The 19,240-nt window shown below is 42.1% G+C and overlaps 1 protein-coding gene across 7 annotated transcripts in view; it reads left to right on the plus strand.

Moving 5' to 3' along the window:
• LOC149793023 (monocarboxylate transporter 9-like) overlaps positions 1–19,240 on the plus strand; it is a 110,703-nt gene that overhangs the window by 59,266 nt on the left and 32,197 nt on the right. For 6 of the 7 annotated variants that reach the window (XR_016422694.1, XM_089966899.1, XM_089966901.1 and 3 more), the window contains 2 exons: positions 3,018–3,287; positions 3,899–4,024. Coding sequence is in view for 6 of the 7 variants with exons in the window: in XM_089966899.1 (XP_089823025.1) it covers positions 3,018–3,287; positions 3,899–4,024 (396 nt within the window). In the remaining variant the exon portion in view is untranslated. The remainder of the gene's footprint in view (positions 1–3,017; positions 3,288–3,898; positions 4,025–19,240) is intronic. The other variant, XM_089966902.1, reaches the window with a different exon arrangement.

A 19,240-nucleotide genomic window follows, 5' to 3' on the forward strand; every position in this document is an offset into this window, starting at 1 on the left:
AGCCTATCTTGGTCTTTACAGATATTACACTTAGAGTAATTCTAGGTCTTTACAGATAGTACACTTAGAGCCTATCCAGGTCTTTACAGATAGTACAGTTAGAGCCAATCGTGGTCTTTACAGATAGTACACTTAGAGCATATCTTGGTCTTTACAGATAGTACACTTAGAGCAGCATATCTTGGTCTTTACAGATAGTACGCTTAGAGCATATCCAGGTCTTTACAGATAGTACACTTAGAGCATATCTTGGTCTTTACAGATAGTACAATTAGAGCAGCATATCTTGGTCTTTACAGATAGTGCACTTAGAGCATATCCAGGTCTTTACAGATAGTACACTTAGATCATATCTAGGTCTTTACAGATAGTACACTTAGAGCATATCTAGGTCTTTACAGATAGTACACTTAGAGCATATCTAGGTCTTTACAGATAGTACACTTAGATCATATCTAGGTCTTTACAGATAGTACACTTAGAGCATATCTTGGTCTTTACAGATAGTACACTTAGAGCAGCATATCTTGGTCTTTACAGATAATACACTTAGAGCATATCTAGGTCTTTACAGAGAGTACACTTAGAGCATATCTTGGTCTTTACATGTAGTACACTTAGAGCAGCATATCTTGGTCTTTACAGATATTATAATTAGAGCATATCTTGGTCTTTACAGATAGTACACTTAGAGCATATCTAGGTCTTTACAGATATTACACTTAGAGTATTTCTAGGTCGTTACAGAGAGTACACATAGAGCAGCATATCTTGGTCTTTACAGAGAGTACACTTAGATCATATCTTGGTCTTTACAGAGAGTACACTTAGAGCATATCTGTGTCTTTACAGATATTGCGCTTAGATGATATCTAGGTCTTTACAGAGAGTACACTTAGAGCAGCATATCTTGGTCTTTACAGAGAGTACACTTAGAGCATATCTTGGTCTTTACAGATAGTACACTTAGAGCATATCTTGGTCTTTACAGATAGTACACTTAGAGCAGCATAGCTTGGTCTTTACAGAGAGTACACTTAGAGCATATCTTGGACTGTACAGATAGTACACTTAGAGCATATCTACGTCTTTACAGATAGTACACTTAGAGCATATCTCCGTCTTTACAGATAGTACACTTAGATCATATCTAGGTCTTTACAGATAGTACACTTAGAGCAGCATAGCTTGGTCTTTACAGATACTACACTTAAATCATATCTAGGTCTTTACAGATATTACACTTAGAGCATATCTTGGTCTGTACATATAGTACACTTAGAGCATATCTGCGTCTTTTCAGATAGTACACTTAGATCATATCTAGGTCTTTACAGATAGTACACTTAGATCATATCTAGATCTTTACATATAGTACACTTCGATCATATCTAGGTATTTACAGATATTACACTTAGAGCATATCTTGGTCTTTACAGGTACACTTAGAGCATATCTACGTCTTTACAGAGAGTACACTTAGAGCATATCTTGGTCTTTTCAGATATTACACTTAGATCATATCTAGGTCTTTACAGATATTACACTTAGAGCCTATCTTGGTCTTTACAGATAGTACACTTAGAGCATATCTAGGTCTTTACAGATAGTACACTTAGAGCCTATCTTGGTCTTTACAGATATTACACTTAGAGTAATTCTAGGTCTTTACAGATAGTACACTTAGAGCCTATTCAGTTCTTTGCAGATAGTACAGTTAGAGCATATCTAGGTCTTTACAGATAGTACACTTAGAGCATATCTTGGTCTTTACAGATAGTACACTTAGAGCAGCATATCTTGGTCTTTACAGATAGTACACTTAGAGCATATCCAGGTCTTTACAGATAGTACACTTAGAGCATATCTTGGTCTTTACAGATAGTACAATTAGAGCAGCATATCTTGGTCTTTACAGATAGTGCACTTAGAGCATATCCAGGTCTTTACAGATAGTACACTTAGATCATATCTAGGTCTTTACAGATAGTACACTTAGAGCATATCTAGGTCTTTACAGATAGTACACTTAGAGCATATCTAGGTCTTTACAGATAGTACACTTAGATCATATCTGGGTCTTTACAGATAGTACACTTAGAGCATATCTTGGTCTTTACAGATAGTACACTTAGAGCAGCATATCTTGGTCTTTACAGATAGTACACTTAGAGCATATCTAGGTCTTTACAGATAGTACACTTAGAGCAGCATATCTAGGTCTTTACAGATAGTACACTTAGAGCAGCATATCTTGGTCTTTACAGATAGTACACTTAGAGCATATCTAGGTCTTTACAGATAGTACACTTAGAGCAGCATATCTAGGTCTTTACAGATAGTACACTTAGAGCAGCATATCTTGGTCTTTACAGATAGTACACTTAGAGCATATCTTGGTCTTTACAGATAGTACACTTAGAGCATATCCAGGTCTTTACAAATATGGTATTTTTTTGTAGAAGAACCAGAGTTAAGAAGAATCTAACTTCTTTACATGATTCTGAACATGGTATACCGCCTGTCAGCCAGTCTTTGATCGCAGTTTTGAAGGTTGTTCTCGAAATGTTTTGAGAATAAATGAATTTGATCTTGGAATAAATCCGCACTGTTGAAGATTAGTATAAAACTACAGGAATACAAATCTTGAGTTCTCTGATTGAAACTTTATTCAAAGGAAAGACACAAACTGTCACACTTTTTCTAACCATAAACGTGGGTTTATATTTCTTGCTTAAAAGTTTTGAGAATATTGGGTCATATTTGACAAGGTTTTCTCAATTTCACCGTATTTATTCAAGATCGAGATTACGTAGAAGAGTAATGGGTATATCCGTTACATTCTATTATGACTGGAAAACTGTTAAAGCTACATTAAAAATCTAAATTACACACACTCTACATATACGAGTAATGCGTATAACTGTTACATTCTCTACATATACAAGTAATGCGTATGACCGTTACATTCTCTACAAATAACTGCAGAATAGTTATAAAATCTTTTTCCTTCATAGTCCAGTCGGTGCCAATCACGTATGTTCCGGACTTGGCTGTCTCAAAGGGTTTGTTAAAGTCACAAGCGGCCCTACTTATTTCTATAACAGGAATTGCGAACATCTTCGGAAGGATTTTGTCCGGAATTATGACTGATCTGTTACACATCAAGTCCATCGTCACTTACACTGGCGCACTACTGACAGCGTCTGTTGTCAATTTCATGATGCCATTCTGTGCATCGTTTTCATACTTCGCAGCATGTTGCGCTGTATTCGGATTGTGCATGGGTGCGTAACTCAGATTTACACCAAGTCGTTGACGTTATTTTATACTATTTATTTGGCAGTTACGTAGTAAGTGTTTGTTTTGTTTTTAGGAACACAACGTAAGTAACGTATATATTAACGATTCAGATGCTCGTTTTAGGAGAAATTTAATGTTTTAATGAACCATTTAAATATATACCATTATATTCTTCAAGTCTCATTACGACTCGTGTATGCAGGGCCGTAGAGAGCCATCACGGGCCTTGGGGTAAGAAACTCCCTGGTTTTTCTAGTTCTTGTTCAAAAACAATATTTCTGTTATAAAATTAAAAAGTGTTGTTCGGCCCGGGCCTCCTTACGGGTCCGGGCCCTGGGGATATATCCCCGGCTGCCCTCCCCGCTCTTGTCGGACCTGTATGTAAGACTGATATGAATACAGTTTGTATTACGTTTTGGTACAGTGCCCAGTTTTAATAGGTTTTGCAACAGTGCCCAATTTTAATTACGTTTTGGTACTGTGAAGAGTCGTGCAATAAATATTACGGTAATATAATGTGAAACTAGAGTTTGAAAGTGGTTGACATTAATGACAAAAATAGTTTGCCTTAACTACTAATTACTATTATTTTCAGCAACTGCTGTTTCTATGCGGACGATAGTTCTGGCAGATCATCTCGGGATTCACAAACTGACCCAGTCTTTCGGAATTGTGGCACTTTTTCAGGGAGTTACTTTTATGACCAATGCCCCTGTAGCAGGTAAACATATGTGGGGTTTATTTGTTCCAAATTTCATCTAGTCACATGCAATTAAAAGTAATTACGTTTGGTACATATCACTCATTGTAGAACAAACCCACTTGATCATATATTGAATTAATCTGACAAATCAGCCCCAAACCAGTACTGATACTGACTCACGTTTTAGGGTGTGATCTTGGGTATTCTTTAAAATGTGATATTCTATGCCAGAGCGCCAGATTATAAAAAAATATAAATTTATGGATATGTCATGATAACAAGAAGTATAAATTAATAACTGTAAGTAGTGAAGTGGGCCACCCTAGGGACAATGGGAATCACCATTAAAAACACCCCTGGGCCACTCTGGGGACTATGTAAATTTAACATGGAGAAAAACCCTGGGCCACTCTAGGGACAATGGGAATTTAACATGGGGAATAGGGTTTGGGCTTGTCTAGGGACAATGGGAATTTAACATGGGGAATAGAGTTTGGGCTTGTCTAGGGACAAGGGGAATTTAACATGGGAGAAAAAAAAAAACTACTGTAGGGACAAGCGGAATTTAACATGGGATTTTTTTTTTTAAATTTTTAAAATAAAAATTTTTTTTAAAAAAAAGGGGTAGGCAATTGAAAGTCATTCTCTTTTCGAGAAATATGGGTGGCCCTGAAAAGGGCCTTTCGCTTTCTTCTGCTTCTTCTTCTTCTATTTCCTCCATTTCCTCATCCAGCCCCTAATCTTTCCCCAAATTCCTTTGTTCTTCCTCTTTTCTTTTTCAGGTAACCAGTCTGGGTGACCCATAGCCCTGAACTTCTCTTGTATCTTGATCCAATTTCGATTGACTTTGTCAAAGGCCTCTTTCTTCTTTATTGTTTCCTTATCCTGTTTTTCTTGACTCCATTTTTCTTTTCTTTTTCACCTCTTCAGTCATCACTTGTTTCATTATTTCTTCTCCTTTTTTCATCCTGTTCAGTCCCCTCTTCATATATGACAACTCCGTCCAATACACTATATGTTCTAGGAAGCACCGGACTTGGATGACATAATCCAGTGCTTCCTTCAAACTCCCCACTCTGACATAAGGTGGGTCAATAAATCCTCTTGATTTGTTGACTTCATCTTCTATCATTCCTTCTATTATATGTCTGGCGGTCTTTATACGTTCGACTTGACTGGTTACCAAGTGTTCTTTATCTTCATACTCCCATTCCTTTTGTATCCTTTCTATAGCATATTCTGCATCTATTATCCAGAAATAGATATGCCTCAATTGATTAAATAAATCAGTCACTTGCGTCATCTTGTCTAGATTATTCTTTGTAGAATGGTTTGAACGACGAATACTGTGGGTTCTTATACGAAAAGCGCGGACGTGAAGGAAAACATCCCCCTAAAACATAAAATTGATCTTACCTAGATCATGACCAAACAACGCGCGGACGTGAAGGAAAACATCCCCCTACTTTCTCATTTCGTATAATAAAACCCAAACTATACTCTTCACATACGCTTAGAAACAATAAACAAACCCATAATCTACTATTCACACAAACTTACGTGAGCAATTACAAACACAAACACAAACACAAACACACGTACACTCACACTATAAAAAAGAGTCAGTGTTTATATTCACACTACTCTACCTACACACATTGGCAAATTGATGGTTATTTCTTTTCTAGAGTATTGGGTAGCCCTGAAAAGGGCTGTTTTTTTTGGAACTTCATGGACACCTGGCTAATGATGGCACCTTCCAGGCCTGGCGCCACATACACATCTTGTTCCCCAGTTGCTTTTTACTTTTTTTGGGGAGAGAGCAGAGGGAGGATAAATAGCTTCAGAATCCCAATTTTCTGTCTATGTGATTCTGAAATTTCTTCTTCTTTTCTCCTTTTCCTCCTCTTCTTTGTTTCTTCTCTCCTCCTCCTCTTCTTTGTATCTTCTCTCCGCCGCTTCTTTGTATCTTCTCTCCTCCTCTTCTTTGTTTCTTCTTTCCTTCTCCTCTCTCATTCTTCCCTCTTCGACAATGGCCTCCGCGGCCAGTTCGTTCAACAGGCACCTGGCATATTCCAGATGCACATGAAGTTCCAACAGTTTCGCTAGTCTGGTGTTCATTCTGGTGTTGATCAATCAACAAGGGTAGCTAGACTGCCCAGTGAGTTTCAATTTATAGTGAAAGCGCGGACGTGAAGGAAAACATCCCCCTAAAAACATAAAATTGATCTTACCTAGATCATGACCAAACAACGCGCGGACCTAAAAGAAACACTCACTCACTTTTTTATACTACCCATCACTATTCTAAAAATTTTTTTCATTAATCACTTCAATATACTATCCACATACGCAAATCAATCCAATCGAACCCCCAAATCTACTCTCCCCACACATCAAACACCAAAGAACATCATCTTAATCTACTATCCACACCAACTTACGTGAGCGGTTACAAACACAAACACATACACTCGCACTATTTAAAAAAGAGTTAGTGTTTATATTCACACTACTCTACCTACACACATTGGCAAATTGATGGTTATTTCTTTTCTAGAGTATTGGGGTAGCCCTGAAAAGGGCTGTTTTTTTTGTTTTTTTTGTTTGCTATGGCAATCTTTTAGTTTCTAAGTATGCGATGTCCTCTGAGGATAGACTTTCTGACGATAGGTCTGCTTCTTCGGGAAGAGAAGAAGAACTCTTTGGTGTCGATACGGTAATCGACAAAGCCTCTGTCAGGTTCAGGTTGTTGCTGCTGCTGTTGTTGTTGTTGTTGCTGTTGCTGCTGTTGCTGCTGTCTCTGAAGTCTGTACTTCTCTGTCCATTCTTCTTTCTCCCTGTTCACTTCTTCTCTGAAGAGCTCTTCTATCAGATCTTCAGTAACTTTTAACATTCTCACATTCTCTATTTCTTCTGGCTTCGGTATCAGACTGTGTCTGACCCTATGCAAATTCACGTAGGCTTCCTTTAGCTTAGCTAGTTTGGAGCACATCTTCGTAGGAGGATGAGTCGACAATGGATGGTTAGACTGGAAACAACCCGGTTCTTTAAGTCAAAGCGCGGACGTGAAGGAAAACATCCCCCACACGGTTTTCGAGCCGCAACGTTCAATGAGTGACATGAGAGGGATAGTAAGAAATTAAAGAGCATGAATCAAACATTCTTATAGCCAAACAAACCACAAAGGCATTTTTTTTTCAAAACACAACATTTTTTTATTCAAAAATCACTTAACACTAAACAACAACAACTCTAACATTTTTTTAACAATAATCCAACATTATAACATCAAACATTTTTTTCTTCTAATGACAAACATTTTTTTCTCAATTCACAATCTACTTTAAACAGGGCTGACAACGTTGTGAATGAAATTGTGATTTCCACTGTTGGAAGTCATTAGGCCATTGATGGACACTACGTTTCCTAGCTTGAGACAAAAGATAAGCATAATGGTCACAGAACCATCGATCTACTTTCACATCGTTTCTTGAAGAAAAACGAGGATCAAAATGAGTCACTAAATGTTCTAAGGAATAGCCCAGGCTGCGATGATGCAGAAAATACACACAATATTGTCCACACACCAAAGAATCTGTGCCTTGTAATTTCACATTATTGAATCGGGTGGTCTGAGCATTTCTTCTCATAAAGTCGATGATATCGTCTTCCAAAGGGGGCAATCCGTACGAATCGAAATATTCCACACATCCTTCTTGAGGAAAGTAAACGGCTACCCAGTGGGTTCCTGGGAGATGACTGTCGTCCGTGTTGATCACGTAAGCTTGATGGTCTTGAGGTTTGCGATGAGGGAGTTCATCTTTAGCACAGACGACAGGATTCCAAGAAGCCGTGTACGAACTGTGGTTCAAAAGGTAATAAAGTTCCCAGGTATCCATGTTTTGTGTGTTTTTCTTTCTTCTTCACAGGTAATAATAAGTCGTCAATTCGATCCTGACTTTTTGCTTGAAAATGTCTGACAAATAACCGTTTCTTCGTTTCGTCTCCTCACTCTGATTCAGGAGAACTTCGATACGATCGATCTCTTGAGTGGTTAATGGTGGACAAGAATGTTCACGCAAGTCTTTATACCACTGGTGCAACACGTCTTCGTCCGAGATGAGACTCCAAGCCTCGTCCAGATACTCGTCCAATTTTTCTTCTTGACTCAACATCAGGCATTTATCGTGTTGAATTTGACTGGGATGATCGTTTTGACATCCATAGCAATTTTTCTTGATCAATTCCGTCATTTTTTCGACCAAGTGTTTGGCAAAACAGGAGACTAAATGGGCTTCTTGTTCTGGCCATCTTGACTTCATCATGATCACTTCTTCTTTTTCCATGGTCTCCTCACATTCCATCTCCAAAGTTTCTCCACTAGGTAAAGAGGGATAACAGTCTTCCATGGTTTCTAGTAATCTAGAATGACTTCTCTCAAACTGCTGATTTCTATGGTATTATCGAATTCTGCATACAGGATGACATTCAACGTTTCATCAGGGTCTCGTTTTGCAAACTGAATTTCCACACGAATCTGGCCAGATTTTATAGGGTGGAAATGTCCCTCGTCGCTGCCTTGGTCTGGAGTGAAATCAAAACCCCACAAAGCGTAGCCTCCTGCGTAATCGTCGTACGTAATGCCGTGACTGGTGTTGGTCCCTAACTGTCCCGTGGCTTCGTATAGGGACAAGTACGACCTCAAGTAATTCATCTTTGTGGGATCAAAGTTAGGTTCGAAAGGTCGGGTACACAAGGTCTTGCCATCGCGACTGACTTCAATCTTGGACACATTGTTATGCTTAAACTCAAAAGGATTTTCGTTGTGGACTCCATTGAAAGATGAATTCCTGACGATACCAACGATCAAACGTTTGGGTAACTGTCCTTGGAACAGATGATCTTCGATCATGGATCGCTGTCCAGTGGGAATCGTGAACGTTTTCACTTCTACGCGTCGTATCGGATACTTGGCAGTGGTTCTGCTCAACGTCTGACTGACGTCGTGTCCCACTTTGGGTAACACTTCCACACTACGCACGTAAAGTCGGGCTTCTTGGATGACAGTTTTGTATTCATTGGCATGGGCCATCAAATGGAAAGCGGCACTGCTACGATTCAGTCTCAGGCGGACATCCACTCCGTTCAGCAAATACTTTTCTTGTAACCACATGTCCAAATGCAAACGATCCATCAGTTCTAAACTTCGCCCTTGCAGAATTTTAGTTCTACGTGTGTTAAACCCCACATTGTGAACATTCCCATCTTCTGTCAGGGCTGTGTCGTTAAACGTGCCTACACCTGCTGTGTCAGGTTTCCATACCACGCAAGCATCCAAATGAGTATTCTTGGCCTCTTTTCCGTACGTCAAGAGAATTTCCAAGTAGGGACGATACGGGTAAGTATCCATGCTGCTGCTGACCAGTTTGTTATTCAAGTCCACTTCGCTGAACAAGGAATGCATGAAATTGTTGACGGGAGCTACTCTATCATTGGCTCCAGGATTGGAGTTGTCCGCCGCTTTGATCACTTTCACCTTCAAATACAGGTAACTGCTATTCAGATCGATGTAATCTTCGGGCTGTCCTTTGATTTCAAACTCGATGGGAGCTGAATCTGTCAATGAGGAGACAGGATGAAATTTCACCCATTGGGATTCTTGCATCGTCATCATCGTAGGGGGCATGGCAAACAGATCCAGTTCCGACTTGGAACAAGCACATGACTCTCGGTGCATCATTTTTTTTTTGTCTCTTTCTCAATAATCGAAAACGTCTAAGTCTCGAACGGTTCTTCTTTTCTTGGCCTTTCTAGCTTGAAGTCTGGTGAAAGGGTGTTTTCTTCGTCGTCTCTTTCTGCCTTGTCCTTGCTGAATGCCTGACTCAGTAGCGTGCAGGGCATTTATAGGTGTGTCTCGTCGGCCTAAAATGTCTTTGCCTGTTTGCAGCAAGACATTTTTGCCTGCCCTCATGAAGGCTTCTTTAGGGTTTTGTTTGTCGATGATGACATTTTGGAGAAATTCTTTGCCTTGTGTCAGTGCCGCGTCTTTCAAGGCGTGCAATCCGCGTGTCACCATCGGTTTCAACACCGGGGCCACCGAACGAAAGGCGGATTTTAACATATCTCCTAAGCCGTGTCCTCGCTGTCTTGCAACCCCTCGGTACACTGGATACATGACTTACGAGTCGTGAGAGAACCGTTTTCGAAAATGGAGTTTCACCGTGACTTTTCCTTTGGTGAATGGAATATTTTGTCCCAGATCTCCTTTTATAGCAATGTTGACCGTGTCCAAATAAGACTTGCTGACCGGCAAATAATGAGGATGGACAAATTCGCGGTGCACGTGGTAAGTGTTTCCAACTTCCTCGTCATTGGTCGTGGTACTGTCCACTTTGAAAGGAATGACACGCAGTAACGGTGCGGAGGTGTGTCCCACCACGTTGTACTCCACCACATCGGAGTACACAAACATCAAATTCAGTCCTTGGATCAGTTCTACCGGGGAACGAAAATACTGGGCAAAAGCCTCGTTGTCGTAAATGACTGGTAATTCGTTTTTTTCTTTTTCTACTTTCTTCCTCATCTCCATGTTCCCGCCCAACATGTCAAACAATTCAGGACAAAATACAATGGACACGATTTTACTCGGCTCAAATTTCATCAAGAAGCAACGAGCTGCTTTATGGTACTCCATGGTGATCTTTTTTAGGGCAAGCTCCAAAGCTTTCAGAAACACGACATTAAACCTGGAGCTTATGGTGCTGACCAAATCTTGACCACTAAAATAATAGTCTGGGGGAATAAACAAGTGGTAGGTCCACGTTTGAGTTTGTTCATTATAGGTTTTCTTGTCATATTTGACATTATTCAAGTGCTTTTGCACTTGCTCGTCATGAACTTCCACATCAAATTTATTTTGATTGGGAAGGACATTGTGGACTTGGGTCGGGTAAATGATTTCCACTAAAGCCACTTCCCAATGGGCTTCGTGATCTAAGGAGATGGCTTGAGGTAATTTGGCCGTGTAACAGCACAACGTGTTCTTGGGAAACACTTCCATGGAACTGTCACTGGGTAAGGTTAAGTAAAATTAGTTTTGGTGACTCATAATTCCAGAGTTCTGTGGCTGTCCGAGGGGTTACTGGACGTCAGAGGCGTGTCTCTGCCCAAAATGGGGTTCTGGTTGTTGTTGTTGGAGTGGTGACTGGCACTGGCACTGGACACAAGGTTCCCGTTGGAAGAGAATTTCAGGGAGGGATTAGGAAGCAGGTAACCGATGCAACTGCTCAATAAAATGGTCCACAATTGTTTGTCTCCTTGTTGCAAACTCAAATTGGCAATGGCTGCCCCGATGACACAATACACCACGAAGATTTGGCAGAAAAAGACGATTTGCGTTTTTGGCACACGTTCTCCACACCACACCCACAAGGATTGTTTTTGTAAATCTTGCACAGAAGAACTAGGTGAAGGAGTGGTCGACGTAGCTGCGTCTGTGTGAAAGGGCATGATGGTCACTTCTTTTTATAGTCGATGACTTGCGAAGCGTCGATCCAAGAATCAAAACTGGGTGGATATCCTTTCCAACGTACTTTGACTTCTTTGACACGTCGTTTGCCCACTTTACGGGTTCTGCGTTCGAGAATGCTTTGGATGTCGTACACGTCGTCTTCTTTTTTGGTGACACGTTGTAACTCGGGCAAATAAAACGTTCCTTTGAGCACTTCTCCGTTCATGTCTTCCAATTTATAGACGGCAGGATGACGACCATGCACTCGTCCAGTGACGCGAAACAATTCGGTCGTCCAGTTAGGTAAGTAACCTTTGTCGAAAGTGCGTTTGGTTTTGCCAATGCGCACCCAATCTCCTACGGTCAACTCTCCACTTTTCTTGGGGACAGCCCTCGTCGGGGACGTACCAAACAGGCGCTCAAACACCAACACTTCGTTGTCGGGAGTCACTTCTTGCGGGGCACGTCCGATGCTTCGATGGTAAGATTGGTTGTACGTTTGCACCAGGTGCGGTAAGATGTCGATGTACTTCAGAGTGTGGTGATGCGTAAAATATTTCCACATGCGTTCTTTCAAAGTGAGTTGAAAACGTTCCACGATGCTGGCTTTGGTTTCGGGATTCTCGGTGGTAAAAAACTGAATGTCACGTTTCTTTAATTCTTTTTGGAAAGCTTGGTTCAGAAATTCGGTGCCTTTGTCCGTTTGCCATCGAAGAGGGTGACGACCGCTTTGTTTCAACACCCGTTGCAGGGCTCGCACTAACTCGCTGCTCGATTTGGAAGTCAAGGGCACGACCCAGGCAAATTTGGAAAAGACGTCGATGACACAAAACAAATATTTGTAGCCACGATTGTAGGTGGCCAAATGAGAGACATCAGCTAAATCGGCTTGCCATTGATGATCGATGCCTTCCACTCGGGTGCGACTTCTGGCAAACTTGCGTCGAATGGGTTTGTGTAAAGTGTAGGTAGCTTGTTCTTGTAACCATCGTTGCACTTGAGGTAAACGGAGACTTTTCAGTTGCGTTTTGGCAGCACGATACAATTTTTGAACTCCTGCGTAACCTGCAGGATGCGAGGGATCGTAGTAAATGCTGGCTAAGACTTTTTCCATTTTTTATTTTTTTGTGTTGGTTGGTGTGTTAATAAGGCACCCACTCTTGGAGGATGCTACTCTTTTTCTCTTGGGGTATTTTCTTGGATTGCAATGCTTTGCGTGTGCGACCGGCAATAGGTGTTGAAGAGGAGGATGTCTGAGCGGGGGATATCGGTTCTTGTTTCACTTCTGTCTTCACTTCTGTCTTCACTTTCTTTTTCTCTTGTGATGAAGAAGGGGTGGCCATCATCTTTTTAATCCATCCAGTTCTGGAGGTAGGTGGTGTTGTTAACTTGCGTACTTTTTCTGGTGGAGTTTGAAACCCTTCTTCTTCTCCTTTTTCTGTCTTGGTCACTGGTAGTGATGGTACTGGTACTGGTACTGGTACTGGACTTTTCATCAAGGTCTTAAAATCTTTCAGAGTGGGTAGAGCTGTTTCGTCTAAAGCTTTTTGGTGAAAGAGTTGCAGTCGTTGCAAGAGTTGACCGTACTTTTGCGATTTTTCTGTTTCGGACAAATCTTGGCGATCCGTCAAGGACTGCAGTTCGTGTTGTAACTGGGACATCTCGCTCAAATTGGGATTGGGAGGTAAATGCGGGGTGCGTTGTTCTTGCCACCGATGGTATTCCATCCATCGTTTGTAAGGCACTAAAGCCAGTTTTCGTCCTTCCATGGGGTTGTCAGGGGTCGATTCTGAGATCTTGGGACTTCCGAGGCCTTTTTATCTTGCTCCCACCAGTCCTCCCAACATGGTTCCCAAGACTCCTTTCAGTATGGGACCTAACAAGAGGGGTAAAATGCCTCCACGTTGGACCAACATCTTCTTTTTTTGACGAATGGGAATTTTCTTTTGAACCATTTGGCGAAGAACGTGACGATGTTTGCCTAAGCATTGTTTCTGGTGTTTGGACAAAGGGATCGTGCCTTTCAAGACGTTCAAACAACATTCGCACACGGTATCGATGACCTCTTTGGAGGCCGATTGAATGAGTTTTTTCGTAGAGGTGGAGAAGCTTTGGACAGGACAGATAACATGTCCCCCTGTTTGACTAAACGTGGTGGTAGTCCTTTCCTTTTCTTTCCTTGGGGTTTTCTGGAGGGTGACATCTTTGAGTCTTCAGGAGCACCAAAAAACACTGATACCCCGACTTGGTCACAGGCCTTTTTTATACTGGAACGCGTCGCCACTGATTGTCTTTACGTCGTATCAATTTGAAGACAGGCATGACACGTCGTGCAGGGGTAGGCAACGGACTAAACCGAGCCAGTTCTTGCTTGGACAAATCCAGTAAACTTTGTAACATGCCCGATCTTTCTTGGACTTTGATTTTGGGAGAAGGTACTTTGTGAGCAGCAGCCACTGCCACTAAATTGGAGGGTCCTGCCACTGGGGAAGTTCTTTTTGGGGTCATCAACGGAGAAGTTCTTGGTGTGATCAACGTCTCCAAGTACTCTTCAGTTCTTGGTGTCATCAACGGAGAAGTGGATGAACGTGAGGATGCCGGAGACGCAGTCACTGGTTTGCGAGTGTAAAGTTGCGTCCTGGCCGAAGTGCCTCTCTTGCGACTAGTTTTCTTCTGTGGACTTTTCTTTTTCTGGGGACTTTTTCTCTGTTTCTTTTTCTGGGGGCTTCTTTTCTTTTTCCGGGGTGGTGTCTGGTCAGAGGAGGGTCCCGCCACTGGAGAAGTTCTCCTTGGGGACCTGGTCTTTTTCTTTTTCTTCTTGGGGCTTCGTTGGACTTTTTTCTTGGGTATAACTTTGGGGGCATTAGGATCCCATCTTAAGAGAGAGCGAATGATGACCCCTCCTAGAGTACCGCTCCCTCCAGGTTTCAAAATGATTTGTTTTTTGGTTTGAGTGTCGATGCGGGGATCGGCCAGTTGGACCAAAGCGACTTTGTTTCGATCGAAAAAGCGTTTGGTTTGATGAGGAATCTGAATGATTCCTTGGAGTATTTGACGTGCCGTCACCGTGAACCATCGTAAGACTTCTTTGAGACTAGCTTCTAAGACACGAGCTCGTATTTGTGGATTTTTTTCTCGACTGATGCCATACAAGGCACGAATCAATTTGACGGGAAGATGCGACTGAAGGGACGTCATGTTGACGTTGTGTGAGACAGACGAAAAAGGGTCTGAGGTTTTTATAGATTTTTTTTATGTGGAGTGAAATTAAGTCGAGGACGGAGACGTGTACAGGACAGGCCCTCCGTCTTGGCACCAGTGGTGAAACAAGTGGGTACGAAATCGCAAATCCTCGGGGGTCGTAGGTTTCAAATCGACGAGTAAATAGGCGTGTGGAGTTTGAGTGGCATCGTCGTACGCCTGAGTCAGCCAAGGCGTTCCTAACTGTTTGGCTAAGACTTGCACTTGCGATTTATCTCGAGGGCTTTTAAACAAGACCACGTAATGCGCATTGAGACTGATGGTGCGATGGGCTTTACTTTGTTGAAACAAATTTTGGGTGATGTAAACGACACTGGCATTACGGTGATGCCCTTTGCGCGTGAACCACAGTTTAATTTCTTCTTCGTCTTCTCCTAACATGTCGTCGAAAATGACCAAATGGGTTTGACGGGAGTCAGAGACGATGCCGTCGTCTTCTTTAGGAATGCCTTCCACAAACACGATGGAATCGCCTTGACTTTCTCGCAAGAGGCTGTACGCTGATTGCCACTCTTTGTAACACCACACGATCCGCTGAGGTGGCCGATCGATCAAATGATGTTTATGTTCGATCAAACGTTTGACGAATTCGGTTTTGCCTGAACCGCTAGGTCCAGCAATGAGCATGTTAAAAGGATGGCGAAGATACAAAGCCTCCCAACTGGCACGATCTAAGTGTTCGTCGATGACTTTGACAGTAGAGGAAGAGGGAGCAGAGACAGCAGAGGCAGCCATAGTGTGAGAAATGTCACTTGTGACACGAAAACAAACAAGACAAGAGTTTATATACTTTTTTCAGAACACGTTTATTGAATGTTTCAAACATGAATACGAAAGACAAAAATACATAAAAGCCAAAGGCTTAAGTACAAGGATAAAAGGCACATGATAACCATTAACGTGGAATAAACACAAGTGTCTGTACAACATGTTTTGGGTAATGTTCTAACCAGTTCTGTGGTAGGGGGTAAGGTCACACAAGTGTCCTCCCGAAAGGGTCTTTCAGGCCTGTCCACGACAGTCCCGTCCTGGGTGACGGGTTCTTCTGGCACCGTCACTAACACGGGTTGAAAAGTAACTTTTTTCCTTGAACAACTCTCGTGCATACTGGGCCACTTCTTGGGTCCAAGCCTCAAAATCCCATTCTTTCCAGGCACGGACATCTGTCCAATGGGGATGTAAGTCACAAGCTACACACACATCGTCATACACGTCTTGGGTAGCTAAAAGTTGACGAATCTTTTTTTCCTGTTGAGGTCGAGAAGTATCCAGATGAAAACGCAAGGCTTTGAGCAAAAGGAGTTTTTCGTGACCATTTAAGGCCATTGAGGTGGTAAGTACTGATCGTAAAGAGTCCACAAAGAATCGGCTGGTAAACGAAATCCTAGAAAACAAGTCACTAAGACACACCACTTGTCGCCCCAAATTGAATGGATACAGTTCTTGTAATAATCGATGGTAATGATCCACGGTTTGAATATGGTCATTGAGTTCCTTCCACGGTATCTGTTCAATGACATGTGACATAAGCCGTGGCATGGCAGCCTGTTTTTATATTCTCTTTTTTTCGGATGCAATATACGTACTTTCTAGCCAGAGATCTTCGTTCTTCAGTAGGGAATCTAAATCTTGCATACTGTAACCGAAACGTCAGAGTTCGTTTAGAAGTTCCCTGTTCCGTTAATAGATTCCACGTAACAAATGTTGGTAATCCTTTAACTTGTCTTCCTCAATGCGTTGGACTAGGTGAATCTCGAAGTAACCATAATTATGAACATGTCGATCATTAGCGACCTCAAAGTTTTGAACAATGTCTGACCATTGAAACAATTTCTTACGAATCAGTTTTCTTATACCATTCAGGTACCAGTGGTTAAAGATCTGGTGACGTAACGGATGCAATTGTTCTTTACGTTCTTGTACTTTGAAACAGAGCATAATTTAAAAACGGTTCAATAACTTTGAGTTTGCGTTTCACTTGTATTTTGATCAGTTCTCGGTAAATGCGTTCTCTCAACTCAGGCAAGGCACGAATGTTCTCTAGCAAAGTATCCATGAATAGGTCATACTAAATCCCCTTTTGTCTGACACAAGAAATGTACTGTTTGCACAGACATGGTTTTAATTCATTGTCGAATCTAAATCGTTTCATCACTAATCTACACATTAAAATTCGTTCAGAAGTTTCCTCTTTCACCAAATTGACATTGCGTGAAAGATGTTGGTAATTCGTTAACTCTTCCTCTGGAATTGGATCGAGTACGTTTACAATGTAGTAGATAGAATCGTCAATACCAAACCAATTCTTTTTATAACCAGGAGGTCGTTGACCAATGTTTGTCCAATGGAACAGTTTCAACTCAATCATTCCTTGTATAGCATTCAAGTACCAGTGGTTCAAACACCGGTGACGTAACGGATGCAATTGTTCTTTACGTTTCACTTGTATTTTGACCAGCTCTCGGTAAATGCGTTCTCTCAACTCCACAGGCAAAGCACGAATGTTCTCGTGTAAAGTATCCATGAACAGATTATGGTAAGTTACTTCAGTGTCTCGGTCCCACTAAGGGTAAGTAATGACAATTCGGTGACCATCGAGCATGTTCTACGTAGGCCGAATCTTGCGGTTCCCAGTGGTGAAGTGACACACCGCAACTGAAGCACTTGACTTTATCTCCTTCGCCCAAGTAGAAAAATCCGGCTCTGGCTAATTCTTCGGGGGTCGGTCCTCCCAGATACTTAGGCCATTTTCCTTTGAACGATTGAAGACGATTTTCAAAGTCACAGTATTCCGACAAACGCACAGGAAACGAATATTCGTCTTTCACAGGTTCGTTTCGATGAGGGTTGGGTGACATGAACAGGAGTTTGCTCAGGGCCTTAATGACATCCGTAGGGGGATAGACGTGAAGGTGAACATTCCCCTTTAAAACGAAACCCAGTAAAATGTCCAAGAGGACGAGCGGCATCACTTTCGCATCCCACAGGTTTGACACGCACAGCATCACTTTCCATGATAGGGGTAGTGAGAACAAAGTTCCCATGATGCTTTACGGCATCGCTAAGGTCACAGCGTACAGCATCGTTCCCATCGCAAGGCTCACAATCGCACTCGTCTGCAAACTCCGTTACGCAATTACAATGGTAACCACATGGACAATCGCAGTTTCCCTCCGGAATTTTCCGTCGCAATGCATGGGTCTTATCCATCCAATATTAGTCACACTAGAGGAAGATACAACTTTTTTACAATCCCCAAACTGGAACGATGTCTCTTTCAAAGTATTCATCTTGTTCGCTTGGTCTTGGTAGTCACAATGAACTATCGATCTTGCCTAGGGTTCCTTTTTATATACAGACCAATACCGACGTGTCCATACGGTAAGGTGAAATGATTGGGAAGTCGAACTCGCTTCTGGTACACGATTTGATAGACTTTTTCCAAGGGCCGACTGACGATGTGGTGAGTGGGTAAACGTACAATCTTGTTCGGTTGATAGGTGGTCACTTTAAAGTTTGCATCCTCTCCCGATTGCAAGGCTTCTTTCAATACCCCAAAGTTCACCACACGACTGGTACGATAATTCAGAGTCAGTCCTTTCACTTTGCACGTCGTGTGCACTTCTCCTTGTGGGTCCAGGTATTCGTAGCCGTCATTTTTGGGACCGCCACTGACGAAACTTAGAATCTTGTCGTCGGGATGCTCGTCTGTCCAGGCTCCTAAACGGTCTCCTTCGATGTTAGGGTGATGTTGACTCGGGTGATGGATGTAAATGCAACTGTCCGTGTCAAAGTACAGGACGCGTTCCCCTAACAGTTCTAAAGCTTCGTACAATTTTAAGCGAGCATGGGCCGTCACGTAAGCCGCAATGATGACATTTCCAAAAGGGTCGTCTTGTACAAAGTCCAGATCTTCTTCGTAATTGACCAAGATCAAATTCTCTCGAACGACGTCCACGTGTTTCATGTATTTGGTTTTGTCGCGAATCATCTGGAAGTAGCGGGAAGGTTCTGTCAAATATTCCGTCTTGGGTAAACACGGGCGTTGTGCCATTTTACCCCACAAGCAATTTAACATCACTTTGGCAAACGATCGCCTGCCTTCGTTTTTCTCGATGTGGTCTAAAGAGATGCCTTCTTGTTCATAGTATTTCTCTTTGAATTGTATTTGGTCTTCGGGAGTGTGACACCAGGAAGGATAGCCGCTGGCTTCTTGCTTCAGTTTCAAAAAGGCATCCACGTAGTCAGCGAAAATGCCTTTCTGACTGGGGTCACCCTTGTGGTATTGTTGTGTCTTGGGAAAGTGGCAAATTTCGTACACTTCTAACAGTTGGTATCCCATGTCCAGAGCTTTGAACAATTCTACGCTGACCCAGGTTCCCGTCAAGGCCCGTTCTTCCTGGGTGTGCTGACAAGGTTGGTCTTGGTTGCACGTTTCGGCGCAAGTACGGGACAAGGGA

The sequence above is a fragment of the Sinohyriopsis cumingii genome, chromosome 8, assembly GCF_028554795.1.
Source record: "Sinohyriopsis cumingii isolate HCF-2022 chromosome 8, ASM2855479v2, whole genome shotgun sequence".
NCBI classification, from domain to species: domain Eukaryota; kingdom Metazoa; phylum Mollusca; class Bivalvia; order Unionida; family Unionidae; genus Sinohyriopsis; species Sinohyriopsis cumingii.